General features: G+C 34.1%; 1 protein-coding gene across 4 annotated transcripts in view; it reads right to left on the bottom strand.

Moving 5' to 3' along the window:
* The window catches only part of WWP1 (WW domain containing E3 ubiquitin protein ligase 1), a 104,926-nt gene that overhangs the window by 8,857 nt on the left and 70,787 nt on the right, over positions 1-25,282 (bottom strand). For all 4 annotated transcript variants that reach the window (XM_079143760.1, XM_079143762.1, XM_079143763.1 and 1 more), the window contains 12 exons: positions 20,028-20,123; positions 18,140-18,314; positions 16,613-16,667; positions 16,429-16,513; positions 16,187-16,315; positions 13,928-14,003; positions 13,754-13,825; positions 11,814-11,902; positions 7,819-7,978; positions 4,920-5,053; positions 4,671-4,811; positions 1,211-1,331 (listed from right to left, as the gene is read on the bottom strand). In XM_079143760.1, the coding sequence (XP_078999886.1) occupies positions 1,211-1,331; positions 4,671-4,811; positions 4,920-5,053; positions 7,819-7,978; positions 11,814-11,902; positions 13,754-13,825; positions 13,928-14,003; positions 16,187-16,315; positions 16,429-16,513; positions 16,613-16,667; positions 18,140-18,314; positions 20,028-20,123 (1,333 nt within the window). The remainder of the gene's footprint in view (positions 1-1,210; positions 1,332-4,670; positions 4,812-4,919; positions 5,054-7,818; positions 7,979-11,813; positions 11,903-13,753; positions 13,826-13,927; positions 14,004-16,186; positions 16,316-16,428; positions 16,514-16,612; positions 16,668-18,139; positions 18,315-20,027; positions 20,124-25,282) is intronic.

The following is a 25,282-nucleotide window of genomic DNA, read 5'->3' as shown; positions in this document are numbered from 1 at the left end:
TCTGAAAAAAAAATAATAAAATTCTGTTGGGTTGTTGACTGGAATTATGTTGAATCTATAGACCCATTTGGAGAGAAATGACATTTTAACAGTATTGGGTCTTCCAATACATTTCACTTGATTGATTTAGGTCTGTTTGGGTTTTTTGTTTTTTTTTTTTCCCCCTGAGCAATGTTTTGGGGTTTTAAGAAGAGGTCTTATGTGTATTTGGTTAAATCTGTTTTATATATATGAATATTGTTTTGTAGATAGTAATATTATTCAGCCATAAAAAGGAAGAAAATTCTGCTACATGCTACAGCATGGACAAACTTGGAGGATGTTATGCTAACTGAATAAGCTGTCACAAAAAGACAGAATACTATATGATTTCACTTATAAGGAGATTTCAAGTACAGTCAATTTCACCAAAACAAAGAGTAGCGGCTGGCATGGGCTGGGGGATATAAGGAGCTATTGTTAATGGGGATAGTTTCAGTTTTATAAGATTTTCAGTTTCTGAAAGATTTGAAGACTAGATGACAATGTTATATTTAACATTAGTGAACTGCACAATTAAAAATGGTTAAGATGGTAAATTTTATATTTATCACACGCAACAAAAAGAATTTTTGATATACTCTTAACAATCCTAAATACAGTTAAGACCACTAAGAATTCCTAACTTAAAAATCTGATCTTTACGCTGGTTAACACGGCACATACATATAATCCCAGCAGTTTGGGAGGCTGAGGCAGGAGGATCAGAAGTTCAAAGCCAGCCTCAGCAATTTAGCAAAGCCCTAAGCAACTTAGTGAGCCCCTGTCTCAAAATAAGAAATAAAAAGGACTGGGGATGTGGCTCAGTGGTTAAGTACCCCGGTACAAAAAAAACAAAAACAAAAAAAAAAACAAAATAAATGATCTTTGAAGAAACTCAGTACTGAGCTGAGATTTCAGAAATTCCCTAAAATTAATAATGTTCAAATTGTTCTTTGACCCCTAACAGCTGATGATGATTGATGATGTTATGCTCATGAGAGCATCATGGTTTACAGAAGGTAACTGAGACTCTCATCCAATGCTAGTATTAATGCCACCTAAATATTTAAACGTATTAGAGGACTTGATTGTGCTTCATGATAAATGTGTAGCCACTGCTGTGAAAGCATAAAAACAGCTTCTTCCCCCTGTTAACATTCCCTACAACAGCATAATAAAAGGACCTAACCTCCAGTTCTTTTTCATCGAAGTACTGTAGCCACTGAAGGGGAACAACTTCATTAAAACCATCAAGGAAAGCTTTGGTTTGTTCTTGTACTCCTCGAGAAAAACGCCACTCTGTCATTAAACTGAAAATAAAGACAGTATTTGAAAATAGATTACTATTATGTTAATTAAGTTAAAGGATTAAAAGCACCAAGAATTCTAAAGTTCCTTTTTGTAAACATATGTATCTTCGTATTTATCTACACACACGCACACACACAAACACAGGCATAATTTTAGAGTCAACATACTTCTCCATGAGATAAATGGTTCTAGCACATCAGTAGCTATTAAAGAGGATGTTTTAAAAAATAAGAGGTTCTTGACTTATTAGTTAAGACAGTCATAGTCTAGCACAATATTTCCTGGGATATGTAATTCCAAATATTATGTGCTGACACAGGAAGGGAATGGCTAATCATTTAAAAGGTTCTCCTACCATGCATTTGCAAGGAAGACTTGAGGGCTCTGGGGATCAGGGATTATCTCAGTAACTTGCAATGACAGTCTGTCTTCGTGCCACATGCCTGCATAGTTTTATGGCTTGAGAAGGTTTAAACCTAGATAACAGGTTCTTTACATGCTGGTTTTTTGGAGAACATTCAAGATTTTCTAACCAAAGTAGGAAAAAAAAAAAAATCAAGGTGAAAGTAGAACACTGAGGAGACATGTAAAGCAGCTCTATAATAGGGAAGTAGGATAAAGAAATAAGGAAGAAAATCTGTCAGTGGTACAAAATCTGTATCAGAAGCTTCCAAAAGGAGATGGGTCTGGAGAAAATCTTTTGGAGAAACAATATACACCTCCTGATGAAGAGAGATCGCCAATAAGAGCAGGTTCTATCTCATTTTGTGTCCTACAGGAAGTTGGTTTGCATTAGTAACTAACCCGTCTTCTATCCTCATCTCTACCTTTCTACTCTTCTTCCATTTGTCCACAAGGTGTTCAGACTAAATCTTCTCCAAAAACCCTTATTTCAACCCAGTGACTTAAACCACTGTGTCTTCTCTTTACTACTGCATTTATAAGAGTAGGTTATATTCACTGTCTCCTCTCTCTCACCTCCTGTTTAACCAAATTTTGAACCATGGTAATTTAGCTTCCAACATCTCTCCCAAAAATATTAAAATAAAATAAAAAACTTTCTTTATGGATGTCATCAAGGAACTTCTAATTGCCAAGCCCAATGCCTTCTTTTCAGTGTTCATGCTACATGAATGGTTTATATCCCTACATATTAGTGTTCCCAACTCATGTAATTCTTATCAGGTCAGTTAATGCCATTTCTGATTGGGCTTTGGTAACTCCCTTATTGGTTCACTATTCCATAAACATTGGTGTTAAGTCTCTATCTTCTTTTCTCCTTCAAAAGGTGTTCACTCTCTAAAAAATGATTATGTTCAACTACTACTTTTTCAAGTATCATGGGAAAGCCAGTAATTCTTCTGCTTCCCTCTTGAGATTAAGATATTTATAAATTGTGTCTCCTTAGAAAATGCTGTTAACACAATCTGACTGTCAAACCTCAGTGGTCAAATATCTCAAATTACTATTCTCTCCCTCACAACACATAAACCAATCATTGAATCTGTACCATTTTGTTATCCTCAAAAATCCACTCCCTCATTTTTATCTCTACAGCACTGGCTGAAATCATTTACAGCATTTTTTAAATGCTTAGGTTGTTATTTAGTGGTTACTGCTGGACTTGGTAAAAAATCTTAAGGCTTCCCAAATACAGAAAGCCTAGTGCTTGCTTTGTGAATCTATTTGCTTAAAAATATAAGTAGCTTTATTTTTTCCAATAGAAATAATAAATGCTCATTGCATAACAAAGCAAAACAAAAAATATTTCACCAAGTAGAAAGACATACGAAGAAGAAAATCAGTTATTGGTAATTTTTCTCACTCAAGAGGTTTAGCCAAAAAATAGGTATCAGGAGACCTAGAATATCATGCTAAAAAGTCTGCACTTAGTAAGCAGAGACACACAAAGGATGTGAAATTGAGAAGCCACAGCAATTTACAAATAAAAAAGGAAAAAAAGAATTGTGATCTTCTGGGAAAGCAACATGATAATATCTATTACTTCTGACCCAGTAATTTCACTTTATATAAATCTAGCCTACAAAGACAAGTAATAACATGTATGGATTCATGCTTAAGGACATTTTCTGCTGCCTTGTTTGTAGTGGTCCAAACTGAATATAATCTGAATGACCTTTGGAGTAGAAGTGACTGAATAATATAAAAAAGATACCATAATTTATCTAGCCATTAGAAAAATGAGATCTATCTCTGAGCTGAAGGACAGAAAAAAACAAACTTCAGAATAATGAATATGATCCCATTATTGAAACAAAAACAATATATAAATATCTGAAAGGAAAAAGCAAAGATGACAGCTAGAATCGAAGTCTAAAAGAGGATAAAATGGAAGTCTCATTGATAGAAATAAGTCAAGAAGAGGTAATAGGTAGGAAAAAATGAGAATTTTTATTCTGGACATGTTAGATTTCAAATGGGTCACTAAATAGTCAGGAGATGGCAAACTATAGCCTTATCTGGTCTGCCATCTTAAAATTAAAGATTTTTCAAATAATATTTTGTAATGTAAAATATATGAAATAAAATTTATTTTATTGGGATGCAATCACATTTTCTGTTTATAAATTATCCTGACTGATTTTGCACTATACGTCAGCAGAACTGAGTAGCTGAGTAAGAATGTATGTAGCCCGCAAGCCTAAAATATTTAAGTACCTAGTTCTTTTATGATAAAGTTTGAAATTACCTGGTTAGCAAATGGGTATTATTTCTAAAACAGCTATTACTTTAATTTAAAAAATGAAGCCATGGTAGCAGAATAGAAAAGCAGGCTAAATAAAGAGCCTTGGGAAAACACCCTTATTTATGAAACGAAAATTTAAGAGGGGGAAAAAAAAAAAGAGAAAGCTAAGAAAATCAGGAAAGTATAGTATCATGGAATTCAAGAGAACATAGGGTTTCAAAGTAGAGGTTGTGGTGAGCACTATTAAAGTTTAAGTTAAAAATGGAAAAGTGACGTGGAACAGAAATGAGCATTAGACTGATAGTAAAAAGCCTGGTTTCCAGATTTGGTTTTGCTTCTACCAAAGCAAGCCTTGGTCACTTCATCAAAAATTAAGGGGCACAGTCTTTGCAGAGCCACTACTTAGAATGCATGTTCTATGGTTTTTGATCTGGACAAAGACAAATGATAACAGTAAATGGTAGTGGGGAAGTGAAGTTCATCATGTATTCTTATTTCAAGAACACTGGTACTATTAAGAACTTCCTGAAGGAGAGAGAAAAGGATAATATTAAGGTCTGGACAGAGAATTTAGTTCCAATGTATTCTGTTAAATTCTAGAAATTAAGCTCAACAAGGTCTATCACCTTACCCAATATATTCATCTTTGTTCTCCTCAGTCACCAGGATATTGGAACCTCCTATCTTTAGGTCATGTGAAGTAACTTTTCCCAAAATCTCCATGTCAACAGAAAAGTACATTTCTAAGCCACATTCTTCAATGTTGTTGTCTCTGGGTTAGAAAACAAAACAAAAAAAAAAAAAAAGAGAAAAATTTTAATTAATAGAATATGTAAATGGGTTTTAAGAAAATGCCTTATTGAAAAAAATGTCTTCAAACCTTATCCAGATAAGGGAGTTATAAAATTCAGTATCAATAGATTCCAAATCCTTAATAGTAAGTTTTTTACTCAGCATACGTTTGTAGAATGGTAAAGAAAAACCAGTATCGATAAACTTTCCGTGAAATAGTGCCTGCCAGGAAAAACAAAAAAAAAATTTATTTAAAATTTGCAATAATTATTTCTTGTTTAGAGCATACTATAACAGAAACATGAGACTTGATAGACGAAAAAATGAAGGGAACAGCATAAATAATGAAAATTTAAAAACATAAAAAATGCCAAGTATAAAAAACAAGAGTTAAAACCTATTTAATAGTCAAACACTTAGCTGAATAATATACTACCAAAACTATAAATAGTATGATAAAGGACTTTATTACCAAACACCCACTATACTTTTTTATAAATTAACCTAACTGGATGCAGAAATGAAGAAGGCCCTGTATACCCTGAAGGACCCTATCTCATTGCTTTCTTATTTTTAGAGTTGCTTGCAAGATTTTCATAATCACTGTGCCTTCACTCCCATTTACAACAGCCAACACAGGAAGAAACCCCAGGCTCCCAGCAATTTTAACCTCATGGAGTTCTGAAACATCCACTGAAACTACTAGCTTATCATTGTATCTCAACCCCTTCATGAAGTTATTCTCTCCTTACTCAAGTTTAGATTCCCTCACCAATCATTAAAATTACTTTTCTGCATACTTTCAAACCCTGCCACTCCTACTGTATTTCTGGCAAATTCCCAAACCTAGCTAAATTCAATTTTTAATTTACTCAATACCTCTACCCTAGGTGATAGAACACACTGGTAATGCATACACAAACTAACTGGTTTATGACCAACAAGCTGAAATAGAAGTGTTGTCTGGCATTTACTCTCCCACATTCCTAAGTTGACTAGTTCCTCTTCTTGCCTCAAGTCCCTTTCTCCTCACTCCTTACTTTGAATTGATGATCTCAATTCCTGTTTCACCAAGAAAGTAGCAATCAGAAGAGAACTTTTTGTGTCCCACCAAATCTGCTCATTAATAGGCTGGATCCATACACTCTTACTATGAATAAGGTTACTATTACTTCTCTGTATACTATATAAATCTCTTCCTCTTCTTCCTACTCAACATCATCGTTCCTATTTTACCTTGTATTACTGACCTTACCAAATTCTTTCCACTCCTATTTGATCTTCCCTGTCAGCAATATAAACGTTTTGTTCTCTTCCTGCCTTTAATCCATATCCATTTCTAGTTACTGCCCATTTCTCTATCATCCTTTACAGGAAACTCCTTTAAAAGATATGTTTCTATTTGCTCTCTCCTCTTCTTCCAGTCTCTCTTGATTTCTTCTCATCAATCGTTCCATCCTACCACCCATAAAATCTTTCACCTTGCCAAATCAAATGGTCAATTTCTAGCCTTCATCTTGCTCAGCCCAGCAGTAATGTGACAGGGTTAATCATATCTCACTTTTTCTAACACACTACTTCTTCCTGTGTCTTCTAGGAATCACTCCTACTTGATTTTCCTATCTCAGCTCTTTTGCTGCTTCCTTCTTATTTCCCTTACAAATGTGCTTGAAATTCTTTAAGCACCCAGAATCCCCCATATGCCTCTCCCTCTCACCTCTAACCTAGATACTCCCTCAATGCCCAACTTATATGTCCAACTATCCATACACACCTCCATGTGGATGTCTACAGGTATCCCAAATTTAGCAAGCCAAATGCTGATTTCCCCCACCCCCAAAATTTTCTGCTGCTGTGATCTTGCCTATCTTAGGAAACAGCAACTGACTAGATACATAGGCATACATTTTGATGCCACACTTGACTCTCTTACACAGAAAATCTTAACCTGCCAGGAAATACTTTTAGTTCTAACTTTAGAATATATCCATAAAATATGTGGTAAACCAGACCACATCCCATATATTCCACTGCTACAACATACAAATCCAAGTCACTATCATCTTTCACCTGAATTATTGAGAATGGTTTTCCTGCTTCTACTGTCTTTCCTCTGCCCCCCAATTATATTCTTTCTTCTACACAGTAGCAAGATAAATTTAATAAAATTTAAGCTACATCATGTTACTTAGTTCATATCACTCACTGCCCTCTACTGAAAACCCTAATGTAAATTTTCATAAGTACTTCTTAATTTCATCCCCTACCACGTTCTCATATACTCTGTTCCAGCCATGTTGGTCTGTTTCTCAATAGAGAATGCACTTCTACCATAAAGCCTGTCTTGCTATTCCCTATGCCTAAAATGTTCTCCACGGAATCACAAGATTAAATCCCTTGCTCTCTGCATGTTTCTGTTCATGTATCATCCATCAGAGGCCTCCTTTTATGACATTATATAAAACAGTAATACTCCCTTTTCCTTCAGCACATATTATTTATTATTGTTCTCTCTCTTATAGGATTTAGATTCCTAACAATAAGGAATGTGTCTTCTCTTCTAGCACCTAAGTTGGTGCTTGGCACTACAGTAGACACACAATAAATCTTTGCTGAATGAATGAATAGGTAATATGGTACAAGTAAATACAAACACTTCTCAATAGACAGTAATTCCACAAGGGCTTCTATAAGGCTCTGAAATTTTCAAAAACGACCACTTATTAGAAAATTGATTTTCTTTAATAAAAAAGTAGACATACCATAGTTAGGTTTTACTTTAAAAAATGACTTATAAAGACTTGCTATATAATTTTCATATTCATAATGGCACTCAAAATATGAATTATATTTTGATAATTTCTTCCTACACAAAACTACATGGAAACAAGATTTCTGAATAATGATGCTTATATTTTTCTTTTAAAGTTCTCATAAAATACTCTCAAAATAAGGAAAATTTAAATAACTTAAAGTTGGAAACTCACCATTGCAATAAAGCGACCAATGAAACAGAAATATGAGAGATGGTCTGGATTAATAGTTGATGCTGGATTTATCTGCAGACAATAGTTGTTTTTGCCTGCATACTCAAATAAGCAGTACATTGGGTTCAAAACTTCATGTGAGAGCAAGAAAAACCATTCTCTATAAGAAAATAAGTCAAGATTATTTTTTAGTATTCATATATAGGAATTTAAAAACAAGTCTTAAATACAACCATATACACCATTTCTCTCTGTGTGTGTGTGTGTGTGTGTGTGTGTGTGTGTGTGTGTGTGTGAGAGAGACACTATGCTCACTAACCTTTAAAGTTCCACTGCACAATTCCTCAGTCCTTCTATAGCCTGGTTTTCCACTCAAAATTTACCTGTTATTTTCCGCATTGCCAAAATATAAACTCACCATTTGTCATGGATACATGCTAATTTCTACACCACACTTTTATTTTGGTATGTCTCAACTTCAATTCAACCTACAGATCCCATTTTTTCTCACTTTGGTTTAATCCAACCTCATTAATTTCTGAGGCATTTTCAGTGTATCATCTATATCAGTGATTACTCTGTTATAACATCCTCAAAATTTTATTCATTTTTATGCACATGACCTGTCTCATCCACTTGAGCAAGCACCTCAAATACAAAACTCATGTCTTTATGTAATTTTTGTATCCTTAACTCTTATAGGCATCCTAGGATCTATACACAATAGGTTTTTTGTTTGTTTTTGGTGGGCTAGGAAAGCACTCTACCATTGAGCTATACTCCCAGGCTCCACAGTGAGTCTTAATAAAACATTTACTGGTGAAATAAACAGCACTGCTGCTATGGAAACAGTTTTATTTTGTTGTCAATGCTTTAAAAAATGGAACTATAATTTAAACTTTATAGTTAAATGTGATAAGAAATTAAATGTGATAAGAAGTCTCTAACACCTACTTCTGCCTCACTTTGAAAAGTCTAAGAGAAAAAATTCAACTAGTTAAGAGATTAATAATTTAGAGAACAAAATAAACTCAATTTGCAAAAAGGTTCTTTTCAACAGCAATTTCTTCTAAAGCAGAATTTCAAGCTCAAGTGATCAAAGAATGATCAAAGAATATGTGGGGCTTATTTTCTCTGCTTAGCCACAATCCTCTGTTCCTCATTACAACACTGCTAAACTTGCTTTAAAGGAGACTTTCGAGGCACATTTCCCTAGTCTTTAGACTGGATAGTGGTAGGCACTACAGTCAAACAGTTTTATGCTCCCATGAAAGAGGAAATAGCTACTCAGATGCAGCCAACTGATACAAGTAAGGTGGAAATATGGATCTATGTTTTTTTAAAAAGTCAGAAATCTAAACTCTTAAGCATAATCAGGTGTTGTTTTTACAAAATTTAAAATCACAATGAGCCACCTCTATGCAGGCAGCATGTTAAAAATGCTTTTCAAGAGCTTTGAAAACACCCCTAAAACCACTTGAAGAATAGGGAAGGAAGTCCCTACACAAAATCAACTAAGAAATTATAAACCTCAATTCATAAAATGAAATCCAGACCCAACATGATAGTTAAACCAAGTTCCTCTGTTATAGGTTGAAGAGACATGGCCCTAGGAAAAAGTACTGAGGAGGTCTAGTGAGAATGTATTTAGATACACAAAAACTAAAAATAAAATTTCCAGTTGCTTCAGATCACTTTTAGCAAACAGCAGCCCAGAGAAAACAATTCATTCACAGAACGGCTATAACATGGCACCTAACCCTTTCCCTAGCAGAGAAGAAAAAAATTCCTAACTAATAGGAGAATTAAATTTCAACATTCCTTCTCTACAGTCTCAAATAAACTGAAGAGACACAAGAAATTGAAAAAATTACGACACAACAGATGAGATAGCAGAGCCTAGAGAAGAAAATGAAGAAAATAGTACAATGACTAATGAAGAAAAATCACGAGAAGCAGCAAAACATAGGGCAATATTGCAGACAGTGACATTAAGACAGGCTTGAGAACGCTGAAAACAAAACAGAGAAGCACAAAGATAGAAATGGTTAGAGGAAAGGTGACAGACATGTAAGACTAACAAAGGAGATTCCACATACCCATGATTGAGGTTCCTGAAGAAAAATGGAACAAATGGAACAGAAAAAATATTCAAAGATAGAAGAAAACTTCCCTGAAATTAAGGAACATCTTCATATGTTCCTTAAAAAATGATCCATAACAAACAACAATGAAATTAATGAACTTAAAGGAAAAGGACAGTGTGGGCACCCAGAGAAAAGTTTCCTACAAGAAGTTGGCTTCATACTCAGCACTGACAATTCACTGCTAGAAAACAGTGAAGCAATGTCTACAGAGTATATGAATAATGAGTTTTGTGCAGGAAATTTATATCTAGCGAGGCTGTTGTCTGTATCCAAACACCAATAGAAAATATTTTCAAACATGTGACGACTATGGGAATGTATCACTCCTGTGAACTTCTGAATAAGCCATTTGATAATGAGTCTAGCCCACAAACACATGAATTTAAAAAAAAGTTTAGGAATAAGAAAATCATGGGATCGAAAAACTGGCTATATGCATTAAAACTGCCAAAACAGAGGACAAGTGCAATGGCACATGCCTACCAATCCTAGCTACTTGGGAGGCTAAGGTAAGAGAATCACAAGTTTTTTTGAGGCCAGCCCTGGCAATCTAGTGAGACCCTGTTTCAAAATAAAAAATAAAAATGGATGAGATACAGCTCAGTGGTAAAGCACCTCTGGGTTCAATCCCTAGTACCACAAAATAAATAAATAAATAAAAACTTGGGGGAGTACACTGTTGAAATACAAAAGTAGACCCAAACAGTTAAGGGAAATAAGGGTTCAGACAAGACTGCAAACATTATAAAGTCAGACACTAGAAAAATAATACCACATTTCCTTATCTCTAAGATCTACCTTTCTTTTTAGTGTCTAAACATTTCTGAAATTGAGAAAAATTCACAACAGATGCAATGTGAACATTTATTATGGTATTGTTTCTTTACTGAAAAAGCTTAATGTTTTGGATGAATAAATATGCTAGCATAAACAAAACTCTGATAGTCTCACTTATGTTATCATATTTCTCCCTGACAGTTGTGCCTGGTTCTACATGCTCTTTGTCAGCTATATTAAAATTGTGATTTTGTAATTCTGTACATCAGTGAAACATGAGTTCAAAGAGTTATTTCTGTGAAAAGTTCAATTCTTAGGAAAGATTTAGTGAAAGTATTTTGCTAAAAAAATTAATCTGCTGATTTAGGTTCTTGTGAAACAAGGAACGTTATAAGGATTTTGTACTTATTGCTTCACAAATGTCTATTGTTAACAATACATTTAGTGAATGTGGAAAAAGGAGAAACTCAGATTAAAAATAAACATAAAACCAACATACAATGTTATAACAGCAAAAAGAAATAACCTTATTCTGATCCATTAATTATGATATCACCATATATGGAATATTATGTAGCCATCTGAAAAAAAAGATTAGCATGTGTATGTGTGCACTCACTCTCTACATATATACTGACAATGAAAGATATTCATATATAAAGTAACAAAATTTTATTCTTTTTTTCCTTTTATCATCACTGGGGATCACAAGCAGGCTTCATGCATACTAAGTAAGCACTCTATCACTTAGCCATACTTTCAGTCCTCTAATTCTTATACTTCACACATTACATAATTAAATCTACTAAAAAGTAACATTTTAATGTAAATACTAATTTACACATATACATTTACCCATTATACATATATGCAGAGAAAATATATAATAGGATAATTAAGAAAGGTAATAATAAAATTTACTTGTAGAATTGCACAAATATTTTATTTTTAAAAATTTTGGATTGCTACTGGGAAAAAAAATACTCCAATATTACTGCATATCTTTTCAAGCATAAGTCCACTGCATACAATGAGATAAACTTAAAGTTGATACATATTTTTTAATGTTACCTTGCTAAGCCACCATAATCAAGTCCTTCTTCTCCTCTGAATATTACATATAATCGCCTCCTCAAGTCATAGGGTTTTAATGCCATAATCTAATTAAAATAAAAAACATGAATATTTAAGCACTCATAGATGGGCATCAATTTCTTCCAAAAAAAATCTCATTTAATTTAACCTACATTTTCAGAATTACACATTTCATTATCTCATGCAACAATGGCTTTAACTTGGGATCAGTTTTTTTTTTCATGACTAGATACAATCCATTAAACTTTCTCTGACCCATTTTAATATATTCTTTCCCCTCCTTCTAGTACTAAATTATAGTTCTACTTTGGGCTACTAGAAAGAAAGGAAGAGTTTGACACAGAAAGTTTTTAAGGTTAGAAAACATTCTCGTCTTCCTCACTCTCCAAAACTGTACCAAAATCTCTTTTTTTTTAACAGGTAACTTATAAATCTTTTTGAGCAGCAATGCTTAAGAGGCAAGTGTGTGTTCTGCACCCTGCTTATACCAAACACTCTCTCAGCAGTAAAGTACCTCCTCAATGATCATTATTTATATGATGATGCATTTGTACATAGAATAATATATCTTAAAATGGTACCTACACCAAATTTTCATAATCCTTAGTAACATGTATCAATGTTACTGAGGTAGGCTTTACCTTTTGGATAAAAATGAATTACTTCCATCACAGAACCAGAACCAAGACTGGCAGGTCTGCATTAGAGCACAGCTCACTGGCACACCACCTTCGGGGACAATAAGGGCTGAAGCCCTGATTCATTTTCTCAATACACTATGATTCTCCAACAGGACAAGAGAAAGCCTGATAGTTTACTATGAATTTAGATGCGCACTTACTATAAACAACACAGTTTTGATAATACGCTACATTGTCTATCTTGTTCCAAGTTTGACAGCTAGAAAGACTAAGCTAGGATTTGAACATCTCTATGACTTTAGAATGGTGTTGTTCCATTTTGAACAGTGCAAAGAATAAATAAAACCCCTATGTACCTGAGTACATGGGGAAGTTTGGTTCATCACTGTAATACTTTAAAGGAGAGTGAGAAGCTTCATATGAAAAATTCTCTATTTAATCATAAAAAAATGATAGTATTCTGATTTTTAATCTTTAAATATTCTGCAGATGATTTTGGAAGGTGGACATACTACATTCATTTACTCATTCATCAAGTTGGATACCTGCTATGTGCAAGGCACAATTCTAGAAACTGGGCAAAAAAGCTGTGAAATAGTCCTTATTCTCCTGGAGCTTACATTCTGGTAGGGGAGATGAACAAAATATATGGAAGGTAGTAAGTAGTTAAGTGTTATGAAAAAGAACATAGTACCATAAATGGCTACAATGTGACTGAGAGAGAGGTGAGCAGGTATTGTCATCTTTACATGTTCAGACAAGGTTGCTCTGAGACTGTGACATTTAAAAAGAACCTAGAGGTAAGAATGAACATTAGAGGTATTCATGATATATTCAAAAGGAATACAATATCTATAAATTTAATTTTAATGTGTTAGCATTATCAAAACTTTTTATGTGATGTAATAAATCTGTAGTCAAGTAAATAAATGTTAAAACAAATCAACTTGTTCCAAAAGTGGTTTAATGTTAGTAAGTACACATCTAAATTCTTGAAAGAATGATGGTCTATCTCTCAGGCTTAGTACCTTTACCTCCAAAATGGAGATAATGATAAAAGCCACCCCAGGGAGACATTGCAAAGAGGAATAAAATAGCTACGAGACACCAGTGCCAAGCAAGTGTTACTCACTCAGTACAGTAGGCTTCAAATAACTAGTATTAAATTGGTCACTCTGGAAGTGGTAGCCATTGTTATGGTTTAAAATCCCTAAAACCCTAAAATTAGTAAAATTAGATAATGGTATTGTTTTATTCTGATAAAATCTTCCTTACCTGTTGGAAAGAATCTTCAAATAATGTCTGCCGGGACACATTGATCTTTACATGACTGGGTAGTGCATTAGACTAAAATCAAAAATAATATCATATCATGTAAGCCATATAAATGTATAATATAAAGTAATACTAAACAATTATAAAGATAAGGTTTATTTACCACTGTAGTACCTGGCACAAATAACGGAAGTGAGCAAGTTTCCACCTAAAGCTGCGTTCATAAGCAATTTGTGGACCACCTTTTGTTCTAAAGAAAACAAAAAACAAAGCATATATTAATTTATAATAAACTGAATATTTCATGTTTGGTATTAAGTCAGAGTACACCAGGTCCTACAAACATCATTTGCTGGAAGAAAAATAAAGGTCTATATTTTGTGGGCCAAGAGAGGCTTAATATCATAGGGCTACTATAGCAACCAGACACAGTTGTGCAAAGAGGGGGACTACATATATGGATGGGTCTTTTGTTAACTAGTTAATTGAAATATTAAGTTCTACTGAAGACCATTTGAAAGAAAGCCTACATCAATCCTTAAATCTGAAGAGGACAAATCTCTATTTTTATGAAAGGGACATGGAAGGAAATTATACCACGTCTTAAACCTAACCTGAACAAACAAATATTAGTAGAGATAATAAGCAAAGCAAAATCAAACTCCTGGGAACAAGAAGTGACATTCAGATCACATGGCTCAGTTGACCAGTGAGAGAAAAGGCAGTGTGAATGGCATTTAGAAATGAAGGTATTATAATATGGTTTGGCTCACAGGGAGAGGGCTTGGGTCTCTTTCCTACTAAGAACTTTAACCATCTTAGGGTACATTTTAGTTCATCCATTTATCCAACAAGTATTTACTAAATGTATAGCATGAACCTGGCATTCTAGAAAATGAAAGTATTACTTGTTAATAAATAAAATTCCCGTTTTTGTGGAACTTATATATTAGTGAAGGAGAAAGACAAGAAACTCAATGAGTAAGTAAATTATACGTGGTGTGTGTTAGAAAGGGGTAAATATCGTACAACTTCCTAAAGGGAGAAAACAGTTCTGTTAAAAGGACAAGGGATAAGGAGTGGTACGGGGAGAGAGTTCTGCAATTATGAAGAGTGTAGAGTCCATAGACAGTGAGTGACATTTGAGCAAAATCAGGAAGAGACAGGGCATAAGCCATATGGGTATTCAGAGAAAAGAACATACTAAACAGAGGGAATAAAGCTAAGATTCAGAGGTGGAAGCTTAAGATGTTCAAGGTACAGCTAGCTAGGTGGCCAATGAAGCTAATTCAGAGTCAATGAGGAGAAAACAGAAATGAAGCTTAAAAGTTAACAGGGATCAGATTCTGTAAGGCCTTATAAGCCATTTTAAAGACTGCTTTTTACTCTAATTGACATGCAAACTACTGCCAGGGTTTTGTTCTAAGGAATGACTTTTTCTTAAAAAAAACAATTAGTCTCCCTTCAATATAGAGAATAACATAACATTATAGAAGGTATGAGTGGAAAGCAGAGAGAGCAGGGACTCTAGTACCACTCCAGGTGAGAAACAATAGTTGCTTAAACCAATGTGGCCATAGTAGAGGTGATAAGGTATAGCTGGGCTCCAGGGATGTTCTCAAGTTGGGAACAAGGAACAAGGATGGACAATGAGTACTGGGAGACAGGTAGATGTGATGAAATTTGCAAAAGATTTCTTATGACTGCTTTATTTTCTTACTGATATAAAGACATAACACCTAAGACTAAGGATGAAGAGATCTGTCAACCATTTAAGGAATCCACCTGAGAAATTCAGTTTTGTTCAATATCGCATCCCTCATGTTGCAGTAGTATGATGTGACAGCTAAGAGCACAGATTCTGGAAACACACTGCCTTGATCTGAAATCAGCTCTATTACTTGCCTTAATAACTTAGCAGTAGGCATATTTGCTACACTTGTGTCCTCACTTGGTTAAAAAAGAATAACAATATCTACTTCAAAGGCAAGAGAAAGGGCTGGGGATATGGCTCAGTTGGTAGAGTGCTTGCCTCCCAAGCACAAGGCCCTGGGTTCAATCCTCAGCAACACCAAAAAAAAAAAAAAAAAAAAAAAAAAAAAACAACAAAGGGCAAGAGAAAAATGAGCTAAAGAAAAGTGGTTAGGATAACCACTGAATGTAGTAACTACTATGTACACATTTGTCATTCTTATTATATTATACATTATGTGATATGCGCTGTGTGTGTGTGTGAGTGTATAGTAATAGTAGTTAAGGAATTACATGCCACAAATCCATTCTGGAATAGGATAGAACAAAGTAGGTACACTACAACCTGTGCACATTTTCTTAAACCAAAAAGTAAAATTTGTTGCTAAACTCAGGCTACATTACAAACAGGACCTCATGTCTTCATTAAGCGGCATTTAAGGAAAACAGGTTTTCACTTACACAGATGACTTCCCATTTCGAGGATCTTTGAATGTTGTTGTTCTTGTGTTATGATCAACAAAGTACCTAACACCTTCCCTAGTATACCTAATTTCCCAGCCTTCTGGCAGAGGTTCTTCATTCTGTAAGCTGAGAGAGATGTTATAATCACAAGGTGAATATCTGGTAAGTATTCAAGATTCAATGATTCTATCTACAGATAAATGCAAAATGACTGAAGTAAGGCCATAGTGTAAACATACCCTTGAGTTCTTGGGTCTTCCCATTGGGTTGTTTTTGTATTATGATTTACAAAGTAAACCCTGTCTGTTGAATCCACTCTTTTTTCTAAAAAATAAATAAATGAATAAAGTGAGAATAACATTTAGTAAGTATCTGATATAGACATACCTTACAGATATTTTTACCAACATCATAGCAGCTTACCCCAGCCTGGTGGCAAAGGTCCATATGGGTCATTTTCTGCAGCTAACATTGAAGCCTGATTGGGGAGGGGGTTGAGAGGAAAGATAAAATAATAGCATTTTAATATAAAAGCAAAAATAAGCCAAACACTTGGCAGAATCTTATAATTTAAAAAAATATATAATAAAGGAAGATAAATAGCAATTTCAAGACACAAAGTTCTAAAAATGTTGTAAGAGCAGTCGATCGGTAAATTTTTTAGTTTTTTTCTAGAATGATTTAGAAATAATATACTGATATCGATATTTTCATCTCCTAGTCCTCCCATAGTAATCTATAAGGGTGAGATGAGATGGTCAAAGAACACATAAATGGTGTTTAAATGAGGCAATGTAATTTGTTTAAAAACAGAACAATTACCACAGTGCTCTTTAAAACAAATGTCCTTCAATAAAGCCAGTATTAACTCCAGATTCTTCTTTATAGAAATAAACTTTTATATTTTACTTAGTACTTTTTGTATGTTCATACATTTAAAAAACCATTTTCATGTATGCTTATGATTGCAACTAAAAATATGTTCTGAAGAAAATGTATTCTCTTGAATTCTAAAAGAACAAATACAAAAGTCATTATCTGAAAAATAATTTCCTAATGATAAAGTATATGTACATTGATGGATATTTTTATTCTTTTCACAGATGTTACTAAATATACTCCATATGCATTTTTACTCCTTCTAACTAGATAACCAACCCACTGTTTTGTTTGAGAAAGCAATGTATCCATAAGGAATATTTCATTCCCTGCTTCCCTTATAAGCCAGATTGGTAGAGTGATGAATTCTGGCCACTGAGTATAGGCAGAAGAAGGTCAAGGTGAGGGTATCCCTCACTAAATAGGCAAGGTCTTGGTACACACAACACAGCAAGAACAAAGCTGATTCCCCTTTCCCTTTCTTCTTGCTTTAACTTTGAAGTGAGGCTCAGAGGGCAATAGTTCCATATGTTCAAACCAAGAGGCAATAGTTCCATATGTTCAAACCAATTAGGATGGGTAAGTTAAAAGGCAGAGAGTAATTGCGTACTTTATGGCACTACTGAGCCTATGCAGTATTCCTCTTAATCTCTTTCCCCAGATTTGATGTTCTACTGTGATAACTAAACCTCAATTCTTTTAAGGGGATTCTGTTATTTGTAGGACATACCTCTGAAACACAGCCAATACTTAATTCTCCTGTTTCCCCCAAGGTTCATGCATACAGATAGGTTCTCCACATAACAAGATAAATTCACACAGTACATAATTTCTTATTTACAATGTATATGAGTTGAACATTCCTATCCAAAACTCTGAAATCTGAAATGTTCCAAAACCTGAAAAATTTTTTGAGTGCTTATGTTCACCAAAAACAATTCCAATTTATTAAAGATTGGCTAGGAGATATCTTAAACACAGTCTATAATATCTTAGAAAATCACTAACATACAAAAAGGGCAAATGCCTGAGAGAAAAAGTTGAGTTACTATCCTATAATTTGCTAATTACCGAATAGAGGTATCGTTGATTAAACTGTTGCATAGCTCCCTGCAATTGGTTCCGCTGAGATTGCCACTGTTCAAAATTTCGAACAGATTCCATGGTGGGCCGCTGCCATGTTGTTGTTCTGGTGTTATGATCCACATAATAAACTCTTCCACGATCATCAACTCTTCTTTCCCAACTACCACAAAAAAATAAAATAAGATGGGCCTTGTGGTGCATGCCTGTAACCCCAGCTATTTGGGAAGCTGAAGCAGGAGGATCTCAAGTTCAAGCCCAGCCTGGGCAACTTACTGAGACCTTGTCTCAAAATAAAAATTTAAATAATTGCTGGGGATGTAGCTCAGTGCACAAAGCTCTGAGTTCAATACGCAGTACCACACAAACAAACAAACCAAAAAAAAAAAAAAAAAAAAAAAAAAAAAGAAAAAAAGAAAAATAGGGGAAAAAAGAGAAATTTTTAAAAAATTATCTCAATATAAGAAACTGATACTCAAAATGATTTAAAATTAAGTTTACAACATCATAAAATATATTTGTCTTTTAAAAATCTATGAAACTATAAAATATTTTAGTTAAATTATTTTACCATTCCATCACTAATGTAATTTCTAAAGACTGTCTAAAAAAGAGGTCATTGACTTTTCAGTTTCAACCCTACCCTTTCTCCCCCGCTTTTTTTCTTTATTAAGCATTTACTGAGAGTGCTTAATGTATACCTTGTGATCACTGCCTACATTCAGGATATTGACTGAACCCTTTTTCGGGCTTCTTAACTAGTCCTCTGCTATCACATTGCTGCAATTATCTTCCTGAATTGCACATGAAATCATTCTATTCCACTTACCCCAGCTCTTTTGTATGACTAAAAATGAACCCATCTACCTTTTCAGCCTCACCCCCCTGAGAACCTCAAGGGCCCCATATGAGAGTCAAAGTCGCTACCTGCTGGTTCTAACAGTGTTGTGTGTTTCACACTGTCACTCTTTTAATATTCCATCACAACAGAATGGCCTTCCCTATTCCTCTACTAACCAGAATTCTACTCAGGCTCCATCCAGGGTTCAGTGCATTTTTCTCCTTTCCCACACGTATCTTATTTATTTATACTGTAACTATTTCAGAATCCCTTCAAAAACCAATTCTAAATTCTTTTCATAAGCTTATCATTAAAAATACAACAGGGTCAAACAATTTATACGTACACTTCTCCATAGCTAGTGATCTAGCCTAGGTTACATCAAAATATTTAATGACATGAGATAATAAACTAGTTCAAAATGATGATCTATAAAGATGACTACAAACAAATTTGTATTACATTATAGCCAAAATTACAGAGAGTTTTAATAGAATTACTACATACTAAATAATGTTTAAGATACCAGGCTATCTTTCAATGTCATTCCCAAACTGCTTCCTTACTAACCTTTGATTTCTTTTATAACACTTCATACATACTGCACTGATAACTAGTTGATTATATGATCTACATTCCCCCCCAAATATTCTGTCTATATTTGAAATATTATTTTTTTGTCTTTGACACTCAAAATATATAATCCTTCCAGATATTTAAAAAATATTTCCCTTTTATGTACTCAAGCCTTGGTCCCACAGTATTAAATAAGATATTATCATTAGAAAACATAAACTTTATATTTTGATATAACAAACCTAAGATTCATTTTAACTATGACAGGATCACCACATTAGTGTCATTCATTTAAACCCATCAATAATATAACATGGGTTTTATTTCACTAAAGCTAATTTTAAGCAGGGACTGTCTTATCTTTAGAGTCTATTATACTTTTTATATTGTATTAAGTAAATTTAAGCATTATATGTATTATAAAAATACAACTGAATATACATAAAGATGCTACATTACCCTGGAGGTAAAGGTTGTGGTCTCTCCCAGGTAGTAGTCCGTGTGTTATGATCCACATAATAGGTTCTACCATGAGGATCTTTTCTCTGCTCCCATCTTTAATAAAAATACAAAAACAAAAACAAGAGTAAATAACGTGTTAATCTGAAACATTCCTTATAATCAGGTAAATTACAAGCTTTACTTCACAAGGCCATATATAAAAAGATATTTGTTCTCTCAAGTATTAGTGCTTCTTTAACTTCTTAATTATTCCCTCTTCATAATATACTAGAAACTCAAGTAGTAATTATAATTATCACAGGGGAAGGAATACCTAAAACTTCTAAGTTATTAATTTTCAAAATTATAAATCATTAGGAGACAATAACCAAAAATCAAGAATTTCAACCTAATATCCGACCCAAGGCACAAATTCATTAGTATCCACTTTGCCTTTTTTAAAGATATTTTTTAGTTGTCAGTGGACATTTATTACATGTGGTGCTGAGAATCAAACACACTGCCTCACACATGCTAGGCAAGTACTCTACCACTAAGCCACAACCCCAGGCCACTCCACTTTGTCTTTGATTTCAAAAATATGTATCTAAAAGACTGCAGCAGAAAGAATCTCAAAAGATTGGTGATAACCCTCCATGAAAATTTCTTCATCTTTGTGCTCACTGTTCACATCCATCCTGCTCTTGTTTTAGGTAGCCCTCAATTTATGGATATCACAGTTTTATTTTTTTTCCTATTCTACCTCAAAGATTCTCTCTCATTTTTCCCTACTCTGATGTTCTGTGGGATCCATTTCTTCTGCAATCTTAATGTGAGAGAAGAAAAATTTTTAAAAAAATTAAAATCTGGTATTTCTGAGTTTAACCCTTTAATTTTCAATTTTAAAGCAAAACAAATTGAAAATATTTTCCTTTCTCTTAAAACACTGAAACCTAATTAACAGAGAAATAGTTATTAAGTTATTTTCCTTACATGATCTTCATACGCTAAGAGCGTATATATTAAAGTTATTCCCTACACGAGGGTCTACCTACCTACTTACACACCTAAAATGACACATATACACAAAAAATTTCAATTTGTTTAAGTTGTATCTAATACACCTAAGTCACAAAATGTTTCAAGTAGTAACTATGAACAACAAAGATCCCCAAGTTCATAATTACTCAGAATCAGAAATAATTTATTTAAAAAAATGTGATATAAAAGCCTACCCCAATATTCATGCTCGTCTGCAGGAATGAAATGCAGATATTCCATTTAAAACGTTTCACTACAAATACATAACCTGAATCTTCAGATTTACTTCGTTTCTTTAAATAAAATGTTCATGGCATGGGAGCCCAGTGTAGTGGCACACACCTGTAATCCCAGCAACTTGGGAGGCTAAGGCAGGAAGATCACCTGTGAGCAACTTAGCAAGGCCCTAGTGAGCAACTTAGTGAGACCTTGTCTCAAAATTAAAATAAATAAATAAATAAGGCTGGGGATATAGCTCAGTGGTAAAGCACCCTTGGGTTCAATCCTCAATAGCCAGAAAAAAAAAAAGAAGAAGAATTTTTTAAATTTCATGGGAAGAAAGGATTTAAGTATCGAATTCATTTTAAAGACTTTTCAGGAACACTTAGAACAATGACCTATGTATCTATATGAAAGCTTTACTATGAAAAACAAATGAAAACCTAAAAACTTGATTTAATTTCAAGAACTTCCTAGTAATAATGGTACTTTGCTATTTTTAGGTATTAATTCCCATAATTAATCCTTAAATTTTTATTGCTATTCTATAGCAACATTCCCTGGTTTCAATTCTTTCTTCATAAATACCCTTTATCGGCTAGGCATGGATGGCGCATGCCTGCAATTCCAGCAACCTGGGAGGCTGAGGCAAGAGGATCACAAGTTCAAGGTCAGCCTCAGCAATTTAGCAAGACCGTCTCAAAATTTAAAAACTAAAATAAAAAACTGTAGATATAGCTCAGTGGTAAAGAGCTCCTGTGTTCAATCCCCAGTACCAAAACAAAACAATAACAATAAAAAAAAAAAAAAAAACCGAAATACCCTTTATTATTTTTAATCTACTTTTAATTTTATTCAAAATTATATAAACTTTTACATAATTTAATACATACCTTCAAAATTATATGATTAGATATACCTTCACATAGTTTAAACAGAGTCATATAGTCTATGGAACCCTTTGTGAAAAATAATACTGCCTACTCTCTCCTTCCTTTCATTTTTCCCTTCCCAAAGGCCACATTTTCAAATGTTCTAGTCCATTTTTCTGGCATTTATCTCTTTTTCTTATAAACATGCTTAACTTCTATTACTACTTAATTTCAAACAGAAGTAATGACTTCTCACTATGAGAGATGAAGCTGTTTAGGTCCGTTTCCAGAACACGTACATACTGACTACCTCCTCCCAACTGTCCCAACCATACACCTATGTTGTGCCTTTTCTTACAGTTATTACATCTATATAAACTCTTGACAGCTGAGCCGTGGAACATACCATGACTTCTTTAAAAAAACAAGAACCAAATCTAAGCTGGAATACCTCATTGCCCTATTTTCTATATATTTGTTTAGAACACATTTCTAATTGAATAAATATCCTGCTGGACGGTTGTAGAAAGGCCCTCTACCTGGAGCCATCTGGGATTCCCTTCACCATCAAGTTGGCATTCCTTTCACTCCTCTCCTGGCAGACCAGTGTCTTTTATTTCTCAGGGAACTAAGACTGACTCATATTTCTCCAAAACCCAGGAGGAGTGACAGTGAAAAACCTGAGATTCATGAAGAAATACAAGTCTTAGTTTCCTGATAAAGAAGAACTGGGAAGTAAGTTTCTGGAAATCTAGGATGTTTGAAAATGCATTAACTGTATACACACACTCAACAGTGTAGCTAGACACAGAATTCTAAGTTGGATATAATTTCAGCCTTGTCTTCTAATGTCTAGTGTTGATTCTGACAAACCTGATGCCATTCGGGTATGAAACCTGCTGTTTATTCTTTTGTTTTAATTTCTGGAAATGTTTAAGAGCAACAAACACTCCTGTCTGCAGAGAGAGAATTGGGTGTTCACTTTTCAAACTAACTTTAAATTGCTCTGTTGATAATGTTTTCTTCACCACCACTTGCTAAAGAGCTGATGCTGACAATTCCTGAACCTTTCAGACCAATGCACAGACTGGCTGTTCCCACTGACAGGCCAGAATTCAGCCCTCTTGGTTTTGCTCCAGAGGACTGTGACCTCATGACTGACCCTGAGTAGAAGCCCACACATAAGTCATTTCCATATTTCTGATCCTGAGACACCATGAAATAGGTAGTTGTTTTAAAATGCTAAATCTTGAGTAATTTGTTACATAGCAATAGATAGTTAAGGGAGAACTATATATTTAGACCATAAGTGCCACAAAAGTTCAGCCTTTGTTTTGCTCACCAAGTGTACTAATGGTACACAGCACTGAGTCTGCCACTTTCACGGTGTTTCATGTTAACTAAATATTTGGTGACTATGTGAATCATCTGTACTGACATGGTTATATGACCAAGCTTTAAAAATTAAAAAAAAATATAGAATATGACACAATTTTCTGAAAATAATTCTATAAGTATATGTAAAATAATAATTTATATAACTATTCTCAATCCTTTTTATCTTCTTTAATTTTTCATTATAGAATGTGCCATTACCTGACATAACTAAGTATATTTTTTACAGAAGCCACTGCTTCTGTAAAAGAAAGAAACATAAGCTGAAACATAAGCTCTTTGTGTATACTTTCCTATCTGTACATACAAGTCCATAATACCACCTGCCTCAGAGAAGGCTCTAAAATATTTGCTGCTGTAATAAATACACAGATAGCACTCTAGATAGTTAGCTTAAGGATTACTAATATTTGTGTATGACTTAAATATTTGTCATGTCTTAATTTTATAACCAAAAACAATTAAATATTGTTAAATTTTCTGTTATCCTAAGTTAATTGCAAACATTTCTAATTTAACATCGAATGAATATTCAATAAGCACTTATGTTCCCATGGATAATCCTAGTCACTCTATCTTTATTTTTCCCAAAAGAGGTGATCACTTTCAGATTTTAGTGATTGTGTTCTAAACAGAATTCATATCTGGCTGGGAATGTAGCTCAGCAATAGAACACTGGCCTAATAGGACTAAGGCCCTAGATCCTATTCCAGGTTATCCCCCCACCCCCCACAAAAAAGTCTTTCTTTCCTTTCCTTTTTTGATTCACTGTACACAAATGGGGTACAACTATCATTTCTCCAGTTGTACACAGAGTAGTGTCACACCATCTGCATAATCATACATGTACACAGGGTAATGATTTTTGTCTCATTCTATTATTTTTCCTTCCCTTGCCCCTCATTTTCCTCTAAACAATCCATCCTTCCTCCATTCTTGCCTCCCTTTATGTATCATCATCCACTTATGAGAGAGATCATTCAGCCTGGGTTTTTGGGATTGGCTTCTTTCACTTAATATGATATTCTCCAACTCCACCCATTTACCTGCAAATGCCATGATTTCATTCTTCTTTATGGCTGAATAATATTCCACTGTGTGTATATATACCACAGTTTCTTTATCCATTCATCTACTGAAGGGCATCTAAGTTGTTTCCACAATCTAGCTATTGTGAATTGAGCTGCTATAAACACTGATGTGGCTGTGTCACTGTAGTATGGTGATTTTAAGTCCTTTGGGTATAGGCCAGCAATGGGATAGCTGGGTCAAATGGTGGTCCCTTTCAAGTTTTCTATGGAATTTCCTTCCTGCTTTCCAGAGTGGCTGTACCAATTTGCAACTCCACCAGCAATGTATGAGTATACATTTCCCCACATCCTCTCCAACACTTATTATTGCTTGTATTCTTGATAACAGACATTCTAATTGGGGTGAGATGAAATATTAGGGTAATTTTGATTTGCATTTCTCTTATTACTAGAAATGTCAAACATTTTTTCATATATCTGTTGATTACTTGGAGATTTTCTGTGAAGTGTCTGCTCATTTCCTTAGCCCATTTATTGATTGGGTTATTTGTATTCTTGGTGGAAAGTTTTATGAGTTCTTTATAGATTCTGAAAATTAATGCTGTTTATGAAGTGTGTGTGGCAAAGACTTTCTCCCACTCTGTAGATTCTCTCTTCACATTGCTGACTGTTCCTTGGCTGAGAAAAAGCTTTCTAGTTTGAATCTATCCCAATT

The sequence above is a fragment of the Sciurus vulgaris genome (assembly GCF_902686455.1).
Source record: "Sciurus vulgaris genome assembly, chromosome: 1".
Classification (NCBI taxonomy): domain Eukaryota; kingdom Metazoa; phylum Chordata; class Mammalia; order Rodentia; family Sciuridae; genus Sciurus; species Sciurus vulgaris.
This window is presented reverse-complemented; position numbering and strand designations above follow the sequence as displayed.